We start from the raw sequence: 19,882 nt of genomic DNA on the forward strand, positions 1-19,882 counted from the left end.
ATCACTTGCATTGAGATTCTTGCTTCAAAAGAACTTCTTATATATACCCTTCTTTCTCATTATGGAAAATGGTCTTCATATTTACGAAAGATCTTTGTAACTTGCATTATAATCTTTAATGTTGGTAACTTCTTTCTTGAGAATCATTATAACTTGAATGGTGGTAACGTCTTTCTTCAAAGAAACTACTAGAGTTTCTTATTACTCCTCCTTTAGATTCACTCTAAAAGAACTAGATTTACTTATTAGTTGGACGTTAAGAGGAGAACTTTATCCAAACTTTTTTCTTGAGGATCCTTGTAACTTGAATGTTGGTAACTTCTTTATTCAAAGAAACTACTAGAATTTCTTATTACTCCCTTTTTAGATTCATTCCAAAAGAACTATATTTTAAATTATTTAATTAAAAAAGATAAAACGTCACACACGTAGAAAAATAATTTTAATTTTTTTTTTAAATGATATAACACCCTTCATCAATTTCCTTATCCCCATATCACACTCAAAACATTTTTCTATTTTTCAAAAAAATAAAATGCTGGAACAAAAATATTAAATTGAGGGGACATTTATAATTTTGAATAAATGAAGGTGTGTGTTTTTTTTTTTAATTTTTTTTATCTGTAAGATACTTAAACCAAAATTTTCATACAAAATAAAAACCAAATTTATTTTTAAAAATTCTGGATAACTTTTGTTAAAAATAAATTTAAACTACCTTACTAATTACTATTGTGTAACCTGGATGAGAGAATTCACTGTAAAATAGCAAAGTTGTGATAAAAAAATAATAATAATAATCAATGTTAGGATTTTATTCTTTTTCTTTTTTGTCAAGAAAATTTAAATATAAAATTTTCTAATAACTTATTACTCAAAAACAAAATCAACAACATAAAATCACTTTATTTGGATATAATAGAAATTAATATAAAAATTCTTTCGCATATAACCGCTATTTTCACCTTAAAATTGATCTATTTCTCCATAAAATCATTCCATAATTTTATAAATTTTTCATTCAAAAAAATAAAATAAAATAACAACACTGAAATCACATTTAAAAAAACAAGTTTTTTTTTTAGACACATTGAAAAGAAATACATAAATTGTACCTTTTTCTAGATACATTGATCTGCTTGGCCATTAAAAAAAAAATACATAATCATACTACTTATCATTTCACTGTTGTTGGGGTTGAAAATTGGAATCCCCATCACTCTTTGGCTTTAAATCCTGCGTATCTCCTTTACTTCCGCAAGGAAATCCCTGACCAAAAAGAGGGCAAATTAAAGATAAGTGAGGACACTGAGGAGCCAAAAAGGGGAAAAATTTACTACTCAATTAAAGATCAATAATGAAGCATGCATAGCCTTATAAGAGTAAATTAAGTTTCAAAGTAAAAAAAGTAAAAAGTAAAAGCGGGTTTTACTTTAATAAAAATGTTTTTAGAAAAATTATCGATTAAGTTTTTCTTCAAAACACTATAAATAATTTTTTTTGACTTTTTAAAAATATTTTCTAAATTTTGTTTATTATCTTATTTGTATTCAAAAATAATTTTTATGCTAAAAATGTTTTCTAAAAATACCGTGAAAGGAAGTCTTAAATTACATTACATTATTTTGGCGCCTCCTCCAAATGTGTTGCCAAAGGAATTTGAGCTCATTCTTTCTTACGGGCTTGACTAGGAAGTCGGTTGCACCCTTTGACAAACACTTGAGCACCAAGGCGCCGGAGTCATGTGTAGACATCACTGCATGCAACCCAAATCTCATCTCATCAAATTTAAATACCAGTTGCTCAAAAATATCCCACACAATGTGGCATCAAGTCAGAAGGATCGATGGAAGAAGGAGCGCAAGATATACTCACTAATTACTGGAATATTTTTGCGGGTTTTGTGGTTCATAATCTTGCATAGCAGTGCAATACCTGATAGACGAGGTAAATTCACCTCAGTTAATACAAGATCAATATGATTGCTTGTATCTTTTAATATCCTCCATGCTTGCAATCCATTCGATGTTTCTGTAACTGTAAAGCACCAAATTGAACGTTGGAGACAGCACAAGCATAACCCAAGAAATTAAGACCATATTTGGTAATTATTTTTGAAAGCCATTTTTTATTTTTTGTTTTGTTTTTAAAAATAGAAATATGGTAATTTTAGATAATATTATTTAATTATTTTTTTATAATTGTTTTAAAAAAATAATGACATAAATACGAAGAATGCGCAAAACTGATTTTTAAAATTGTTTTCGAAAATGCTTGTGAAAGATAGTGACACTAGCTACACCCATGTATGCCATATTTGTTGAGAAGGATAGAACTAGAAGCAGAGAGAGGGAGATGAGTGATGATGACTAACCTTGATAGCCACAGTTGCGAAGCAAAGCACCGATTACATAGCGCGTAGAATCATCATTTTCCACCAGCAGAACACGAGATTTCATGAGGACCAACGCCTCGTAACAATCCATGGACTCTTCATCATCACTAACATCGTCACCTTCGCCGTCTGCAGAGGGAACCTCATCTCCATCCCTAGCTTTAATATCCTTCCCATCTTCCCCGCACTGACCCGGATCAGGTAACCCTATCTTTCCATCACCGTTCATGTTAACAGTCCCGTTAAATCACACCAAACCTTGCCCCCTACAACTCACTCTTTATCTTTACCCTGCAACAACATCACAGCACAACCCTTCCTCCATCAAGACAATAACTTACTACTATGGAAACTAAACTTAGAGGATAAGGATTTTTCAAAAGATCAAATTTAAAATTTTTGAGAATTTTGTTGTTGAGGAGGGAATGTTCTTGGAGAAAGATACTATGGGTGTGTGCATATAGATAGTGATTAATGTTTGAGATAGACAGCAGCTCAAGGTGTGAGTTCACCAGATAAGCTCAGACTCAAGAGTAGACTTAGTAGTTCAGATTCCGGATAAAATTAAGTTAATGCTTTTGGCTTTTTGAGTTAAGAGTCCAGACAAAATATTTGAAGAAAAGTTTTTACTTAAAGACAAACGAAATTAAAACAGCTGTTTTTAATTGAGTGATAGTTGTTTTTCCCATTTTAGATGTAAGCTTTCATATGTAAATAGAGGTGATAATTCTTCTTCGTATGTCATGTTCATTTTGTGTCATAACATCAAGTATTAATTAAACCAAGTGAGTTATCCCATATACGACATGATTAATGATCATGTTAAAATATGAGTCTGTTTGACAGTAATTTTAAAAAATATTTTTAATCTTTTTAATAATTAGAAATTTTTATTTAAAGAATTATTTTTAAATATTAGAAAGATTAAAAACATTTTTTAAAATTATTGTCAAACAAATTCTAAATATGAACAAAACTTGATTATTAAACATGTAACGCAACACAATATGCATAATCTATTTAATTATCAAGTTGAGTAAGATTATATCTGTGTCAGTGTGTTGTTAATTCAATGTATTTATAACTTAATCACCCTATTTGGTAATTATGTTAAAAAGGTTTATTTGAACTTGAAATGGGGTAAATTGAATGTTAGCCTATTTGCCCCCTAATCTTTAATAAATCTAAAATAATATTATTTTTAAATATTTTAAGCATTTTAAAATTAAGAGAAATATTCATTTTTAGATGAGTCAAACCTAAGCTAAATGGGTGTTTAAATTGTTTAACATGATATGATTATTAAATAGATTATTTTGGATCAAATTTGAGCACATGGTTTGACTTAAATATGAACTATTTATTAAATAAATTATGTGCATTAACATGAATTTGACTTGAACACGATTAAGTTCAACCCAAATCCATAAAAAGCAAGTTGAGTTTGAGTTAGGTTTATGAATTACGTCAAATTTTGTCACCTCTAATTATAAGTAAAATTTTCTTTCTTAATTCATTGCATTGCATGCTAAGTAAAACTGAGATCATCTTGTCAATCTAACACTAATTTTCTGAATTTTGGTAAACAATTTCTTAAAAATAATGATCAAGAAAAGGTTAGGATCTATGTTTTCAGAAGGACAACAATGATATATAATTGATAATTTTGATGCCCTTTTCATATGTTGAAGATATGAATGATTGTAGCTTATTTGAGACCAAGGATTGTGGCCAGGAGAATTTGAAGTATGCCAGTGGCTTATGACCACATTTTTGTTGTATGATTCAAAGTAAAAAATAAAAAACATCATATCAGCCATGATGTGATTGGAAAGGGGGGAATCTTACTCAATTGAAATCTATGATAATATGTGTGTATCTCTTCTTTCAAGTAGTACCTTGAACAATATAGGAAAAAACTTTATAAATTTATAGTTTGAGTTCAAAAATAATTTTATGTTCTTCAAAACAAAATAAGTAAATATTTTTTATAACTAAAAATCATTTTCTATTTTCTGTTTTTAAATAATAGAAAATAAAATGTTTTTAAATAATATTTTTTAGTTATTTTCTGTTATTTTTTACTTGTTTTAAAAATGATTAAAAATAAAATATTAGATATAATTTAAAAATAAGTTAAAAATATTTTAGGTGTTCAAATAGATTTTTATTTTATGAAATATTAAAAAATTATTTTTAAAAATTATTTTTTAGAGTTGCTTTTAAAAATAATTACAAAACTGGTCTAAGCTACCAGTAAAAACTAGTAGTAACAATGTGGGATGATGGTATGTTGAAAAAATAATATGAGATGATGGTAGGTCACTTTTTTTAAAAGATAAAAAGGGATTAAACATGTTGGAGTGGATTCTGAAAGTAGTGAATCATTCACATGGAGCAGTTCAGAAGGGACGGACACCTAATTTATTCCACAGTACATGCTACCAAACAAAAGGAAAAGTGTTGAAGAAAGAAGAAAACTGAGGTCGTTTCTATCATTCACATGGCCCAAATTCAACAAGGACGAGCTAATTATTCAATCAAGCTCACTCTTCCCCTTTAAAAGGGACTTGAGGAGGAATGAGGATGGGCAGGCCATTTGTATTACAACATGAAAAAGTTAAAAAACTTTAGGGAGATGGAAAGGAATCTTGGTTACCCACTACTCTACTAGTTACTAGAATGATGTTTAAAGGAGAGGTTGGAGGGTGTTTGGCTAAGTTGGCAAATGCCAAACCAGTTCCATGTGACAAATGACAATGGTATTTATTCCAAGTGCTTGTTTCAAAAAAGAAATCATTGGTGCCATCATGTCATAATGGAAAAATAACAACCGATAAGACCCCATAAAAAAAAATAAAAATAAAAATCTAAGAGTTTGAAATATAAAAAAAAATGCTAAAAAGTATTTTATCAATAGAAATCCACATCTAAATTATTGAATTTATATTGAGATTATGATTAAAAAATAAAAATTTTAAAATGTTACGTGATACCAGTTGATTGATAATGCATTTTCAATATAGTACCAAAAAAAAATACTATTTGATATAGTAAAGAAACCCAAAATATAAAAATAGATTGTCAAAACATGAGGGTAAATACAATTTAACAAAGACGTACATATGATAGACATGTTTTGAAGCACATTGAGATCGTAATATTAAGGTCTTTACATCTGAAGAGAGTTCTTCATCACATCATTTCTTTCACTCCCAATGGACTTAAATGTTTGTTTGAATACCTTTTTTTTTTCGGTTAAAATAAAAAATAGTAATAATTTTTATATAAAATATAACAACTTTTAAAAATTTACCATGAAATATAAAAAAAAATTATTATTTAAAATTTAAAATTTTTTAAAGTCACTTTTAAAAACATAATTAATATAGATAATCACTTTACGTGCACAAAGTTCTACTTTTTATATAAAATAAACTGCTATTTTTTTTACTTTAAAAATTAAAAATAGAAAATATATTCAAATGGGCACTAAGAATAATAGTTTTTGAACCTTTTGTTGGGCAAAATGATAGTAACATTTTGAAAATCAAGAGCAATTTTTTTTCTCCTGCATTTGGAAGCAGTTCCTCAAAATTTATAGTCCCAGGTAGATAAGATAGCTAAGAGGAAAATAACTCCATTCTACGTAAACCACAACCCTAAATATAGGGTGTGCATATATTCAAGTATTCAATAATTCTTTGGCTATATTCCTGGAAAATGCTGAGAAAAAAAAATGTTAAAGAAAATGATTTTTTTTTTTATATTGGTTGTATTAAAAATAATAAAGAAATATATAATTAATTTTAATATAAAATTTATTTATTTTAAAATTATTTCATCTTGATATAAAAGGGTTAAATAAATGAAATAAGTTTGAAATAAGATATAAAAATAATTTATTAGCTTTAATTTTTTTTCTTATACTTTTCTTCTCTATTTTTTTCCTTATATTTTTCTCTTAGGTTGTATTTGATTTCCAAAAAATACCAAGAAAAGAAAAAAAATATTAAAGAAAATGATTTTCTCATGTTTGATTGTCCTATGAAAAATATAAAAAAAAATCAATTATAATTAAAATTGATTAAAATTAAATTTATATATTTTTGAATTATTTTATCCTTACATCAATAAACTAAATAAGTGAAACGAGTTTGAAATAATAAACAAGAATAGTTTATTGATTTTAATTTTTTATATTTTTTCTTTTTTTTTATTTTTTCTTTATATTTTATTTTCCATATATTTTTTCTTAAAATTTTTGGGAACAAACATAATCTTAAACTTTCTGAAAATCAAACATAACTTTAATGTTTTACTAACAAGCCCATTATCAAATAGGATGAATGATAGTTTGAATAAGAAAGGTGACTTTATTTAAGGCCAAGTATGTTTGTGTAACTCTTTCTAGAAGGCTAGAAATGTTGTCCCAAAGATTTTTCATATTTTTTCCAATTTCAATTCTATGATTATCTTGGGGCACTAAAAACTAAAAAGCAAAGGATGTGCAAGTTTCTTTTGTATTTTTTATTTTTTATATACGAGTTATGTATGTTGTTTCTTCTACCTGGTAGTAAAGCTTGACGTGACCCATCGTCACATGTGATAAAGACAGAAAAATTAGGCCAAAAATAAACAGCAGTGCGAATGGAGAATTCCGGAAAACAAGGTGTGTGCTCTAAGAAAACAGTTCCCATGCGGTGGGGTTCACCATTGATTGAGGTGTTGAAATTAGCGAGAAGCTTTAAGTCTTTTCTTGTTCTGTGATTGAGTTACTATAATGATATACATCGTCACTCTCATTCTTATACTTTGGTTGTTTTACGTATAATAAAATACATCGTACAAATGACTCATCTATCTGCTGTACGAGAATAGTGAATTGCAGATCTTGACCAAAAACAGTTCACAAAATGACTTAGGTCTATATTAGAAGTAATGTAAGATGCGTTTCTTATTTATTCAACCATCAAGGATTCACCACAGCACCATGAAAACCCAACATTCATTCAGCAAAATGATTACATAACTTGGATTTCATAATAGAAGAGTACTATCAAAATGATTGTCACTCCCATTGCCACTTCCACCCTTGAAAGCAGAGCTCCGACTATTACCTTCAGAGTGCAGGGAAGAAGAGAATAAAAGATCTTGGGAGGGAGATGAAGGTCAATGGCTAAGGATTAATGATAAAGCTGCATGCGATGGTGATTCGAGAGTATTGGTACTAACTCTATGCATGTGCTGCCGATGGAAAAGGATGAGGCTACAGGTTTAATTGATGTCGTGCTACTTCATAAATATAGTTATGAAGGTTTATGTACTCCATTTTTCACGTGGGACAATTCCTAAGATGTGGTTATGAGTCTAAATTTTGTGGATTCTCTCATATGAAAAGCAGAGCCTACAAACCTTCATAATTGCATTAATGAAGGAACAGCATGATGATTAAGCGTGTAGCCTAATCCTTTTCCACCCGCAGCACATGTATAGATAGCATGATCAATGGCAACTCCTAGTAAATGTCTTTCTCTCGACCACCATCACATGCAATTCTATCGTTAATCCTCGACCTTTGACTCTCATCTCCTTTCCAAAATCTCTCATTCTCTTCTTCCTTATACTTAGAGAAAGAAAATATCCAGGATGAGTATAAATTTAAAAAGAACTGCATGGGAAGGACTTGTTATACCTTGCCGCAAAGAGAACCCACGATGACTGATTCGACAGATGAAGGTGAAGTTGGTGAAAAGATGGTGGCGAGGGTGGCTGTAGTGGTTGGCGGTGGAGAGTAGTGACGGCGGACGGATCATGTGGAGCTGTAGTGGCCTGGTGCGTCGTTGCGAAGACGAGAAAGGGTGGGTTTGGAAGGGTCATCGGAAATGAAGGTGGGCTGATCATACTCCGAGATTAATAGGGTTTGATGTGGTGAAGACGATGTGTAAGGAGAGAGTAGAGGTCGGGTTCCCCCACCCCACCCCCAGCACACGCTCTCTTCCTGCCATGATGTTGTAAATTTATAATCATCTTAAAAATTAAAATAAAATTCATGTTTGGGCCAAAAACGTATATTTGGTTGCACTTTTTTCAAAAGTTTTTATTTAAAAATCATATAGGGAAATTTGTTTTTTTTTTTAAATTTGATGTCAAAATTTATTATAAAAAAAAAGTATGATTTTTTTTTTATTCCAAAATCCTTTTCAACAAATTTTAAAATGGAGAATTAATATATATCAATATTCTCATAATCGGACCAATTATTAAACCAGAAAAGTTATAAGTTATTGGTTTATAATTGACCGAGTTGAAGGTTGAACTACAGTCAAATTAGTGATTTCATAAATATATAATGTATAATTTGTATATTATATAAAATTAAAAATAATAATAAGAAAATTAAAATATATAATTAAATTTTTTAATAATATTTCATTTTTATATTTGATATATGTAATTAAATGATAAAGATAAATATAAATGTATTAATATTTTAAATTTTATTAAAAACAACATATATAATATTTAAGTATGAAGATATGTTTAAAATGTAAAGAAAATTATAATATTTAATTTTATTTTTATGTCTTTGTATTTTATTATTTTAAAATTATTATATTAATTAATTTATGTTATTTTCATTATTATAACAAAAATAAATGTGAATGTAAATATTTACATTTATTTAAATGTTTTATATGATAAAATACAAAATATGTGAATATAAATATTTACATTGATTGGATAAAAATTTGAAAAAAAAAAAAAACATTAGTATTGTTATATAATTTGATTTGCAAAATCATTTAATGAAAATGCTCAATAGTTCATGGTCGTATATGTGTTATATAAAAATGTTGGGCTTGGTGAAAGATGGGTTAAATGGTTTCATGAGTGAACAAGCCTTGCATGCAATGGTTTTGGGCTTGAGCGATCAATTTGAACGGAACCAACCAATTTTGCCCGATTTGATAGTTCAACCGTCAATCGTTCTATACTAATTAAATAATAAAATAGTCCATTAGGGCGAACTAAACAAGAAAAGTCGTCATTTGACTATTGGACTAGTCGGTTCGATCCGATTTTTAAATTATTTACTTTTTGACTTATTATTAATCCATCCCATATTGGAAATTAATGAAATATATGTGTTGTATAAAAATCTTGCAACCACCTTGAGCTTTCAAAGTCATCATGCGTGTTGAGCTTGGTGACAAATAGGTTAGATAGGTTTCACCCTTGAAACGGCCTTAGAATGGTTTACCCAAATGGTCCAACCATCGATCCAAATAGTTCTATTCCAATTCAATAATAAAACAGTCCGTAAGGGCAAATTGGACTGAAATTTTTTAAAAAAGTCACCAATTGTCACTCAGTTAGACTAGTTGATCTAATTTGACTTTTAAAACATTGATATATATTAACATTTTTTATTTTTTTACCAAACTACATTATCAGTCCTTCAACTATAAATAAAAGTTTCTTATTTATTGTTTTATGATTATGAAACATGTTTTTGCTTTTTAGTTTTTAAAACAAAAAATAAAATTACCAAATATGCTTAAGAGACCTCTTTACATAAATCAAATAGAAAAATAATCATGGTTGGCCTAATTAGCATTTGATGGACAAGACAAGTGATGCAAAATTTCTAACCTTCCTCTCCTCATCTTCTTACAAATTCAAAGGAAAAGACATTAAAGTGATAAGATTCGGTTTGGACGTACCAAACTTGTTGGCGTAACTACATTGATAAATGATATCAAATTAAAGTCCATTAAGGTAAATTGGATCGAAAAAGTCACCAATTGTCAATCAGATAGATTGACTCATTTGGCCTAACTTTCAAAATATTGATACATATTAACATTTATTTTTCTTTGCCAAACCGCATTATCGGTCCTTCAACTATAAATAAAAGTTTTTTATTTATTATTTTATGATTATGAAACATGTTTTGCTTTTTAGTTTTTAAAACAAAATATAAAATTACCAAATATACTTAAGAGACCTCTTTACATAAACTAAATAGAAAAATAATCATGGTTGGCCTAATTAGCATTTGATGGACAAGACAAGTGATGCAAAATTTCTAACCTTCCTCTCCTCATCTTCTTACAAATTCAAAGGAAAAGACATTAAAGTGATAAGATTCGGTTTGGACGTACCAAACTTGTTAGCGTAACTACATTGATAAATGATATCAAATTAAAGTCCATTAAGGTAAATTGGATCGAAAAAGTCACCAATTGTCAATCAGATAGATTGGCTCATCTGGCCTAACTTTCAAAACATTGATACATATTAACATTTATTTTTCTTTGCCAAACCGCATTATCGGTCCTTCAACTATAAATAAAAGTTTTTTATTTGTTATTTTATGATTATGAAACATGTTTTTGCTTTTTAGTTTTTAAAACAAAAAATAAAATTACCAAATATACTTAAGAGACCTCTTTACATAAACCAAATAGAAAATAATCATGGTTGGCCTAATTAGAATTTGATGGACAAGACAAGTGATGCAAAATTTCTAACCTTCCTCTCCTCATCTTCTTACAAATTCAAAGGAAAAGACATTAAAGTGATAAGATTTGGTATGGATGCACCAAACTTGTTGGCCTAGCTACATTCATAAGTTATATCAAATTAAAGTCATTCACACAAGAAATTTTTATAAATCATGTGATGAAATAAAATAATATATGTGGTACACCAACAATACATTTTTGCTTATTAGAGAAACAAAAGTGGGGTGAATAGTAAAATTGTGTTTTTTTTTATTTGTCTTGATATTTCGAATTTTTTGGGACAAAAACATGTGATTAGGCGTAGTCCATGAATCTTATACATGGGGAATCAAAGGATGGGCCAATTATAACTTATGAAGTATTTCTTTACTTTCCTTGTTTCTTAATTGTCATAAGAAAGATGGCATTTCTACCCTTTTAAGTTGATGAAATAGGATATTATTATTATTATTATTAAGATGGAATCATTATAGATTTCCTACCATCTCCACATTGTTTAGGCTTTTAGATGATGCTATAAAGGAACAAGTGCAGCTATTAGGACTATTTAATAAGGAAAATTTATTACGTGGAAAGGGGATGATACATATTATTTGACTAGATAAGTGGTATTTGGTTTCTAGTCTTTGCGATACGTATTACTGGAAGGTGGTGTTGCATACACCAAGGTTTAATGAAGCTAGGGACATGGATAGCACTCGTCTCAAGTAAGTTTCTTGATCTTAAAATTTGAAATCAACAATGACATAGAAGTTATGCCTACAGATAAGAATATGAATCTTAACTAGCTAAATTCGTATGGGCAAAGGGGAAAAAGCTAGCTTATAAAAGGAAGGGCACACATTTTTCTAAATGAAAGAACATTTGCTCCTCAACAATTGATCTAAAAAGTCCCACAACTCCTTAAGTGCATGAAGTGGCCTCCAAAAACTATTTTTAAGTTTAATTGTATATATAACTCCGGAAGGGTAAGAAAATACTTGAAGGTTTTTTAAAAGTCTCAAATTTATCTTTAACTTATTTATCTTCAACTCAAACTAGTTCGAGTAAAAAATTTGCTCTATTGTCATCCCTAACAAAAAAAAACTAAAAAGCATTTGAAACTCAACCTCACATTCAAATATCAAACCTTCTCTCTCTCTAGACTTCTCCATTTCTTCTTGGGGTGGTATTGGACAGGTGGCTTCTTGTATGCCAGTAAGATTTCTCGACTGTGGTATTGGTGGTGAGGCCAAGAACATATAGACATTGTTTCTCTACCACCATTGTCTAAGGTTTTTTCTAAGGCACCTGAAATTTGAGGAAATATGAGATGGATATGTTAAAGAAATATTTGTATTGAAGGACAATATATCTCACATGTGAAAAAATAAGTTTCATTTATTGAAAATTGTAAATATAATCTCAATTTGACATTTTTACCCCTATACTTTAAAAAAGAAAAAAAAAACTTGAATTTTATATGAGGATAAAAAAAATTGATGAAGAATATATTTCGTATTTCCAATAGATAGAAATTATTCTTTTAAATGTGTAAGTATTTCATCCCTTTTAACTAAATAACCTTATATTAAAAGGGAGAACCAAGAGGGAATGTTATGTTTGTTTCAAACAAAATCAAATGGTCATGCAATTTCATGATGTAAGGAAAGCTATATTTATAATTTACTTTAAATAAAATATTATTATCTATTTTTTACAAAAAAAAAAAAGAAAACTAATTTATGGTTTTATTAAAATATTAATATCTATGTTATATAATATTTACTAAAATACTATTATTTTTTAACAAATTTATACTTTTATTATAAACATTAGGATTAGTATTTTAATATATATTGAGTTTACAAATTTTTTACAAAATAAAAATTAAAAAAATCCAAAGTTTTTTTTAAAGAAAAAAATTCTTAGAAAATAACTAAAAAAATCTTCCTTTTTTTTAATCTTGAAAACAAAATTTTAAAAGTAAGTTTCAAAAAATATAACCAAACAGGTCATTAGTGTTTTTCTAAAAAAAAAAAAAAAAAGGAGTTTCATGCTCATGCAACTTTACTGACCAATTTGCAACAAGTATTTATTTTATTTTAAAATAATATTATCTCCATTAAATCTTTGTAAAATCCATCTTATTAACTATTAAATAAATAAATAAATTCTGAATACGAAGACACCTGTCGGTTTTCACTTTTCATTTTGGAAAAACAATCATAGCTGAAATAATGTATGGCAGCAAGATTTGCAAAACCTGGACCAATCGGATCACAGGTAAAAAAATGAAGAAGGGAAAAAAAATGTCTCCACTCTCTCCCAACAGCCAACGATCGTCATTACGTGTTTCTGAGCATCCATGGCGATTTCTCTCTCCACTACGATCTTGCCCAACACCATCCAACGCAGGAGAATCACCATTCTCCCTTCGCCACGTGTGAGTCGCAATCTCGGCTTTTCCCTCTCCTTCAGACCCTGCAACGAAAGCATCGAACTCTCTTCATCGAGAAGAGTCATCACAGCCTCCGCCGCCTCCGGTTCTCCTGGCAAGTTCCTGACTCTTCCTTTATTTTGTTGCGATAAAAAATGCCCAAGAAAAAAAAAAGAGAGAATTTTGAATTACTGTTATTTGTTGTTTTCCTTTTTCTTTCTCGGTGACCAAACAGAGAATTCAACCAATCCAAATAGCCGTGTATGCGGCTTATTTAAAGGGAATTATTTTGTTTTACTGATTTTTAAAGAAGTTTAAGATTGGAATTTTTATTTTTTCTTCTCGGGTTCAATTTCTGAGCACCAAACATAGCGTAAGTTAAATTAAATGCTATTAGAGAGGTAAATTACATCCAGTCTTCGGAAGACGTGAACTGGTTTGAAGGCACTTGATAATTGAACGTGTTAATGTAACCAGGAATTGAATCTTCCACTGTTAGTGATGATACCACGAACTTATTGGATAGAGCGCAAGTGTTTGATTTGAATGGAAACGGGATTCCAATTTCTGATTTGTGGAAAGATAGAAAAGCTGTGGTGGCATTTGCTCGCCATTTTGGGTGTGTTCTGTTTTTCAGTTTTATGCATCCAATTCATTATGAACCTTTGCTTATTAAAGCTTCCAGAAGCACTTGCACTGATCACTCTATTTATTTCCTTTATATTGTTCTTGATTATTTACTGCAGATGTGTTTTTTGCCGCAAACGGGCTGATTTGCTTGCCTCTCAGAAGGTAATGATGCATAAGCAGGATGTTTCATCATCATTGTATGGGCTGTCCTTCTTGATTTTTAGATTGATTTAGCATTGGTTAGTTTCACAAAAAGTGGGGTGCTCCGGATTTATTTGATACCCCACATCTGGGAGGCAAGAACTTTTGGAAAATACTAGAGGAATTCCATATCCACCGAGTGTTTTTCTTGATTTTTAATATTGTCTTGTACCATGGTTTTCTAGAAATGCCATTAGGATAGGAAGGTTACTTCTGTTTCAGTAGGGATTTTTTATGTTCCTTTTGGTGATGGTGGATGTTCTTCCACCTAAATATTTGCATTAAATCCTTCATTAAACACTTGTTTTCTTTTATTTTTCTTTCTTTTTTTCTTTGCTTTTCTTCTTTCTTAAAAAAAAAAATTTGCCTTGGTTTTTGGGTTGGATGAGATCATGAGACCACTCATTCCCACTTGCAAGTGACGTCTGAACTCTGTACCACAAAACCCAAAATCAAACCGATGGTTGTTGAATCTTGTGCTTGCTTACCGTAGGGAGATTGGCCGGCATCCTCTGAGACTATCAATGGAAAGTGTTTCATTTTTGACAGCAATTCATCATTTAATATCATGGTTCTAATTTGTTGACAGGATAGAATGGATGCATCTGGGGTGGCACTAGTTTTAATTGGACCTGGTAGCATTGATCAGGTATATACTGAGAAAGCTTATTGAGTTGTTCCTTAATATTTGTGATCGCATATCAGCTAATGTGATGAGTAATATATATGGTGATGGGATGTAACAGTATTTGTTGGACTCTTCTTATTTTTAATTGCAGTTTAACAAAATTTCAGGAAAGTTTGACTATCAAATTTGGGTTAACAAGGACCGCCTTCATAATAAAACTTGTTGTAGTCATTGAACATATCTTGCTAAACATGTATTTCTTTCTGCTTCTTCACTGGAATTGATTTCTGCAAGCCTCAAATTGCAAAAAATTTTCTTTCATTGCTTCATGCTAATACCATGTACCTTTTTTATAACCATTAGCAATAATTTTGATGTAGGCAAAAGCATTCTCTGAGCAAACAAATTTCAAAGGAGGTATGATTCTGAAAAAACTTGATAAGTCTCTCATGGATCTCCACGAGGCCAATTTCAAATGGCAACATGTGTATCATGAGAAGTAGTAATCCTTACTGCAAGAGAGTAATTTCTTAGGGTTTGTCTTATCACTCGTTTGTTATGCCATCTCACAGCGATGAGTCTCCATAACCAAAGCAAAGTTTTTACTGCTTTAAAGTAGTAATGAGCGTGCTTGGCTAACTCGGATTTGCCTGTTCACCTTGTGGAGATTTCAGGGGTCCATCCAGAAGTTGTTGACATTTCTTACCTTTTGATCTCTTCTGAAATGTATAGTTTCTACAATAGTTTTGTGTTTCTCCTTGTTGCTGCTAGGTAATAGAATCTGTTGTTGGTTTCAGAAGTGTACGCAGATCCTAGCCACTCGTCATATGAAGTACTGGGATTTGTTTCTGGAGTTTTAAGCACATTTACTCCCCAGGTACTTAAGAAATGCTGTGTTACGAATGCACACATTCTATCTCCTTGTTTAATTATAAGAATGCTAGCAGCTTATACATGTGATAGTCTCAATTTTTGGGGTTTTTTAAACTGCATTTAGCTTTAGTTTCTAAGTTGCTTCCATAACATTTTAGGCAGGTTTAAAGATTATACAATTGTACATGGAAGGTTATCGACAGGACTGGGGGCTTTCCTTTCAAAGGGATACCGTGACAAGAGGAGGCTGGTATGTAAACTATCTTGATAAGTGTTATTAGAATCATGCCTGCATGGTTATGATGGGATTCACAAATCCTCACCTTGTAAAAGAAATGTTAAATTTTAAACTCCTTAAAACTGTGTCTTTTTATTTTTTATTTTTTTATTATAGCCAAAAAAATTAGAAAGATATTAAGAAGAGCCTTACAAAATAGAAGTGCAATTCACAGAGCATCAAAGGAAAAAAAAAAGGATATAAACACAATAATCAAAGGGCTGAACATCCTAACCCTGACCCAATCCCTCTATAGATCAAAAAGAGAGAGGTCAGTCCCCCACAGGATCCTAGCACAATCCAAAAAAGGTCCAAGGAGAAATTCCTTCAACACCTGAGCTGAGACTCCTTTCTCTTGAAGCTCCGTGATTTTTCTCCCTCCATAAGCACAAGAATAGACAGAAAGGAGGCATCCTCCAAATCCTTCTGGATATCTTCCCCCCACCAGTACCATGCCCTTAGAATGTAAGTCTTTCAATCATGTTATCATAGAGAATTATACTCAATACAGCATACCTTTAAATTAAATGATGAACAGAAAATCAGAAGTGCGACAAGAACAGACTAGTTGATATCTTCCACTAACTGAATGCCTCTTAACATTCCTCAACACGTTTGTGGTGACAACTTATAACTTGAGTTGATAACCCCTACATGCTTAATAAAAAACCCTATCTAAACCATTCAAAATATATTATGCTTCAATTACAAATTTCCATGTGAAGTTTACTTTTTTAGCCGTTCCCATGATGTTTCATTTGAATAAAGTGATAGTAGCAGCAGTAAATGTACACAGAACTGCCAGAAAAATCTTGCAATAGCCTGTGCCCATTTCAGTGGGCTAAACTATAAAATTGCATGGCATTGACATAGATTCTAGTTATACCTACTACTTACTTTTTGCTAGCTTTGTTATATGTAAGTATTTTGCTGTATTACCCAAAATGAGAACTAATGATGATAGCCAGAATATGTTCTTCTCAAGGCCAATCTCAATACCTTCTGTTCATTTTAAACAAAAACATTTTAACAGATATATAAAATAGGCTACTTTGTTGTGGTTTTCTCAGGCAGCAAGGGGGAATCATTGTTGCAGGTCCTGGTAAAAGTAACATCTCATACATCCACAAGGTTCGTCCCTTCTACTTCTATCCAGTTCTCTCTCTTTTTGCTTCTAGAAATAACCATGTGAATCCATCAATAAGCCTATCAGAGGAAAAAGAATAACAATAAAAATCAGATTCTTTTGTTGGTAATAAATGATAATTGCAAATACATTCATCTACATATGTTAATTTAGCAATGTGTTTCTCATCACTTCTTTGAAATGTGGCATTTCAAAAGTTGAAAAATGATCCGAGTTTTGTTTTAAGGGATTATGTCGGCAATCTTCATAATGACTCCATTTTGGATTACACATTCTCATTTGAGGGATACTTTGCTAGTTTCCTAATATATCATTGTACATTTGTCGAGTTGATTAGGACAAAGAAGCAGGAGACGATCCAGATATGGAAGATATTTTGACTGCATGTTGCTCATGAAGCAGGAAATGAGCCAGTGAGGTGCATCTTAACCTTCTCTATGGTTTTACTTATGTTTACAAACTGTATCTACCTTTGCTACTGACTTTGAGGTCGAGGAGTAAGAACTAACTGCCTACTTGTGTTCCAATCTTCAACTCTTTGAGACTGAGTAGTAGCTTGAGGAGTGAACTGGCAGTCTTGCCAATGGGTGAAGGTTGAGATTGGGATTACAACACCAACCTCTCCCCCTTCTTCCCTAACCATCCACATGAAAGGATAACAATAATTGTGGAGGATGATTCCATCCATGGCCCATGTGACAGTAATTCGTAAGAGAAACAGAACTGTACCAGACTTAAAATAAGTTAGAACTAGACTGAATAAATACAGTAACCTTGCCAAATGTTGATTCCCTAAGCATGAATAATAATAATTTCAGAGTTCCTGTGAGCTTGTCCACTGAGCTGACTAGCTAGGCTGCATAGCTATCCTGGATGAACCTGATCCCTTGTTAGATGTAGTTGTAATCCCGCTAAAGGAACATGACTAGACAATCCAATACATGGTTGGCATAATCCAGTGAACCCATTAATATTTGCAGCCTAATACATCATCAAGTATGTGTTAAGAAATTGTAGTGTTTTCTGTTCCTCCACATGCATTGAGAAAACGTATAAAATGGGAAATTAGATAAAAATGACGAAGAATTTTTATTCCCTGGCAATAATAAAAAAATTAAATTTTAAAAGGAAAAGAAGAAGCAATGCACCTCAGCAGAAGTTCCTTTGTTATAACTAAATTTAGTTCATAAGGAACAAAGTTTTTGGGCTGAAATTTTGACTCGCACAAGTAGCACCAGACCATGGCCCTGAAATTTCATGATAGAAAAATGATTCGAGCCATACAAATTTTACCGCCCATAATTGTACAATTTTTGTGGTCTATGTAAAAAAAAAAATAACTGATGGCAAGGCTCCTGACTACCAGAGAATCAACTTGGAAGAATTTGGTAAAAGTCCTGTGACTAATAGGCAAAAATTGGAAAGAAAAGAGAACACAATCTCTAGATTCCATTTGTTATTTAAGTTGCTGGTGATTTGTTCCTCATTTGTATAAAACCCTTTTCGTCTGTATTTCCCAGTAGCTGTGATGAAATATATAATTCAAATTTCTACAAAACCTTATAAGACAACTGCTGATGAGCTGATCTGATCTGATCTTTGGAGTTTGTCTAATTAGTTTCAGGACTTTACAGGTTTAAATTATAAATGATGTTCCCAGCCATTCTCAACGTAAATAAGACAGGCTAACATTTGGTTATTTTTATTTTTTCATTACTGTAGTAATGGGTGGTAGGGGTAGCAATAGCTGCAGGAGAGAGGCGATAGCACAAACCATGACCCACCACAAGCAGTAGGCTTTTCTTGTGCTTACCATGAAAAAAGAGACACTAGTGTTGATGATACAACCTGCTTATGAACAGGCTTTGACAAAACTAGGAGAACCTTGCCTGCATTGATAGCTTAAAATCTCAGGCTTCAGCAACAAACACAAACTTGATTCCTTTTATGTAATAGTTCAGATTTATGAATTCAACTTTCTTTCTCTGTTTCAGGCATTTGCAGAGTGATGCTGATTTGTCAGGAGATCACCTTCCTCGATGGCATCTGAAGCAAGTTCTGTAGAAACACGTATTTTGTATTAATGTGAAGCTGTTGATAGAGATATATGTACAAAATTTGGCTTCCAAACATGCTGATATAAATTACTTTGTTGCTCTTTTTTGTAGCCATATGAATTTGTCTGAGCCATGCATAGTATGTGAAGGAGAGAAAAAGATCCCTGGTCCCTGTTATGATGCTAGCTCAATTAAGAGGCTTGTCTTACCTTTTTGTTGTCAGCCCAGCCTCATTCTTTTCTTTTAAGGCTATCATATTTTAAATATAATATCCTCATTCAGTGACAAGAATTTGAGAAAATTAAAATATTAATATGATAGGTGTGGAGTGATTTTACATTTAAATATTAAAGTTCCATAAACCCCCAATTTTCATTTAAATTAAATCATATTTGATACATGGCAGAAATTGGAATATTTGATGCGCGTCGTGCCCACAGGCATCTTGCGTAGGGACCCCTGCGTACCATTTGACTGCAGCCTTCAACGAGTGCTCTCACACTGCTTCCTGAGCTTTCCATTCCTGCTGTTGAAACCTGCAATTTTTCTTTCTTCTATCCTGCTGCATGCCTGCATCCACCACCTTCACTGCTGTTGCTGCTTCCCCAACTGTAACCATCTGACAACAGCCTTCATCTAGTATCCAGAGGAATTATATTCTAAGTCTCCAAGTGTTGTACTATTCTTGTCAAAGGTGTGCACCTAAGGCAGGTTTCTTTGACTG

The 19,882-nt window shown here is 31.2% G+C and overlaps 2 protein-coding genes across 6 annotated transcripts; one reads left to right on the plus strand and one right to left on the minus strand.

The window, feature by feature from the left end:
• Positions 1-1,053: 1,053 nt before the first annotated feature.
• On the minus strand, positions 1,054-2,958 carry LOC100267136 (two-component response regulator-like APRR7). 3 transcript variants are annotated; one of them, XM_010655160.3, is made up of 4 exons: positions 2,375-2,958; positions 1,876-1,935; positions 1,620-1,756; positions 1,054-1,269 (listed from the first exon to the last, which is right to left on the minus strand). In XM_010655160.3, exons 1-4 carry the CDS (start codon positions 2,622-2,624, stop codon positions 1,183-1,185), a joined length of 534 nt encoding a protein of 177 aa, XP_010653462.1. In that variant the 5' UTR covers positions 2,625-2,958; the 3' UTR covers positions 1,054-1,182. The 3 variants fall into 3 exon arrangements, with proteins under 3 accessions (XP_010653462.1, XP_010653461.1, XP_002275837.1); XM_010655159.3 differs by lacking the exon at positions 1,876-1,935 and adding an exon at positions 1,936-2,037; XM_002275801.4 differs by having other exon boundaries at positions 1,058-1,269; positions 1,876-2,037.
• A 10,315-nt stretch (positions 2,959-13,273) lies between these two features.
• On the plus strand, positions 13,274-19,348 carry LOC100251717 (type II peroxiredoxin 2). 3 transcript variants are annotated; one of them, NM_001281032.1, is made up of 10 exons: positions 13,274-13,460; positions 13,823-13,964; positions 14,092-14,137; positions 14,766-14,825; positions 15,185-15,221; positions 15,602-15,681; positions 15,836-15,927; positions 17,025-17,085; positions 17,439-17,519; positions 19,096-19,348. In NM_001281032.1, exons 1-9 carry the CDS (start codon positions 13,274-13,276, stop codon positions 17,496-17,498), a joined length of 765 nt encoding a protein of 254 aa, NP_001267961.1. In that variant the 3' UTR covers positions 17,499-17,519; positions 19,096-19,348. The 3 variants fall into 3 exon arrangements, with proteins under 3 accessions (NP_001267961.1, XP_059594802.1, XP_059594803.1); XM_059738819.1 differs by having other exon boundaries at positions 13,274-13,457; positions 13,820-13,964; positions 19,096-19,260; XM_059738820.1 differs by having other exon boundaries at positions 13,274-13,457; positions 13,820-13,964; positions 17,439-17,514; positions 19,096-19,260.
• The last annotated feature ends 534 nt before the right edge of the window (positions 19,349-19,882 follow it).

The sequence above is a fragment of the Vitis vinifera genome, chromosome 8, assembly GCF_030704535.1.
Source record: "Vitis vinifera cultivar Pinot Noir 40024 chromosome 8, ASM3070453v1".
Taxonomy (NCBI): Eukaryota; Viridiplantae; Streptophyta; class Magnoliopsida; order Vitales; family Vitaceae; genus Vitis; species Vitis vinifera.

Excerpts from the sequence above, each read along its gene's own strand:
- LOC100267136 (XM_002275801.4), bottom strand. The coding sequence starts at position 2,624 with ATGAACGGTGATGGAAAGATAGGGTTACCTGATCCGGGTCAGTGCGGG. Across the intron at positions 2,038-2,374 it reads TCGCAACTGTGGCTATCAAG|TTACAGAAACATCGAATGGA; the intron begins GTTAGTCATCAT and ends GGTGCTTTACAG. Across the intron at positions 1,757-1,875 it reads CAAAAATATTCCAGTAATTA|TGATGTCTACACATGACTCC; the intron begins GTGAGTATATCT and ends GGTTGCATGCAG.
- LOC100251717 (NM_001281032.1), top strand. The coding sequence starts at position 13,274 with ATGGCGATTTCTCTCTCCACTACGATCTTGCCCAACACCATCCAACGC. Across the intron at positions 13,461-13,822 it reads CGCCGCCTCCGGTTCTCCTG|GAATTGAATCTTCCACTGTT; the intron begins GCAAGTTCCTGA and ends TAATGTAACCAG. Across the intron at positions 15,928-17,024 it reads ACCGTGACAAGAGGAGGCTG|GCAGCAAGGGGGAATCATTG; the intron begins GTATGTAAACTA and ends TGGTTTTCTCAG.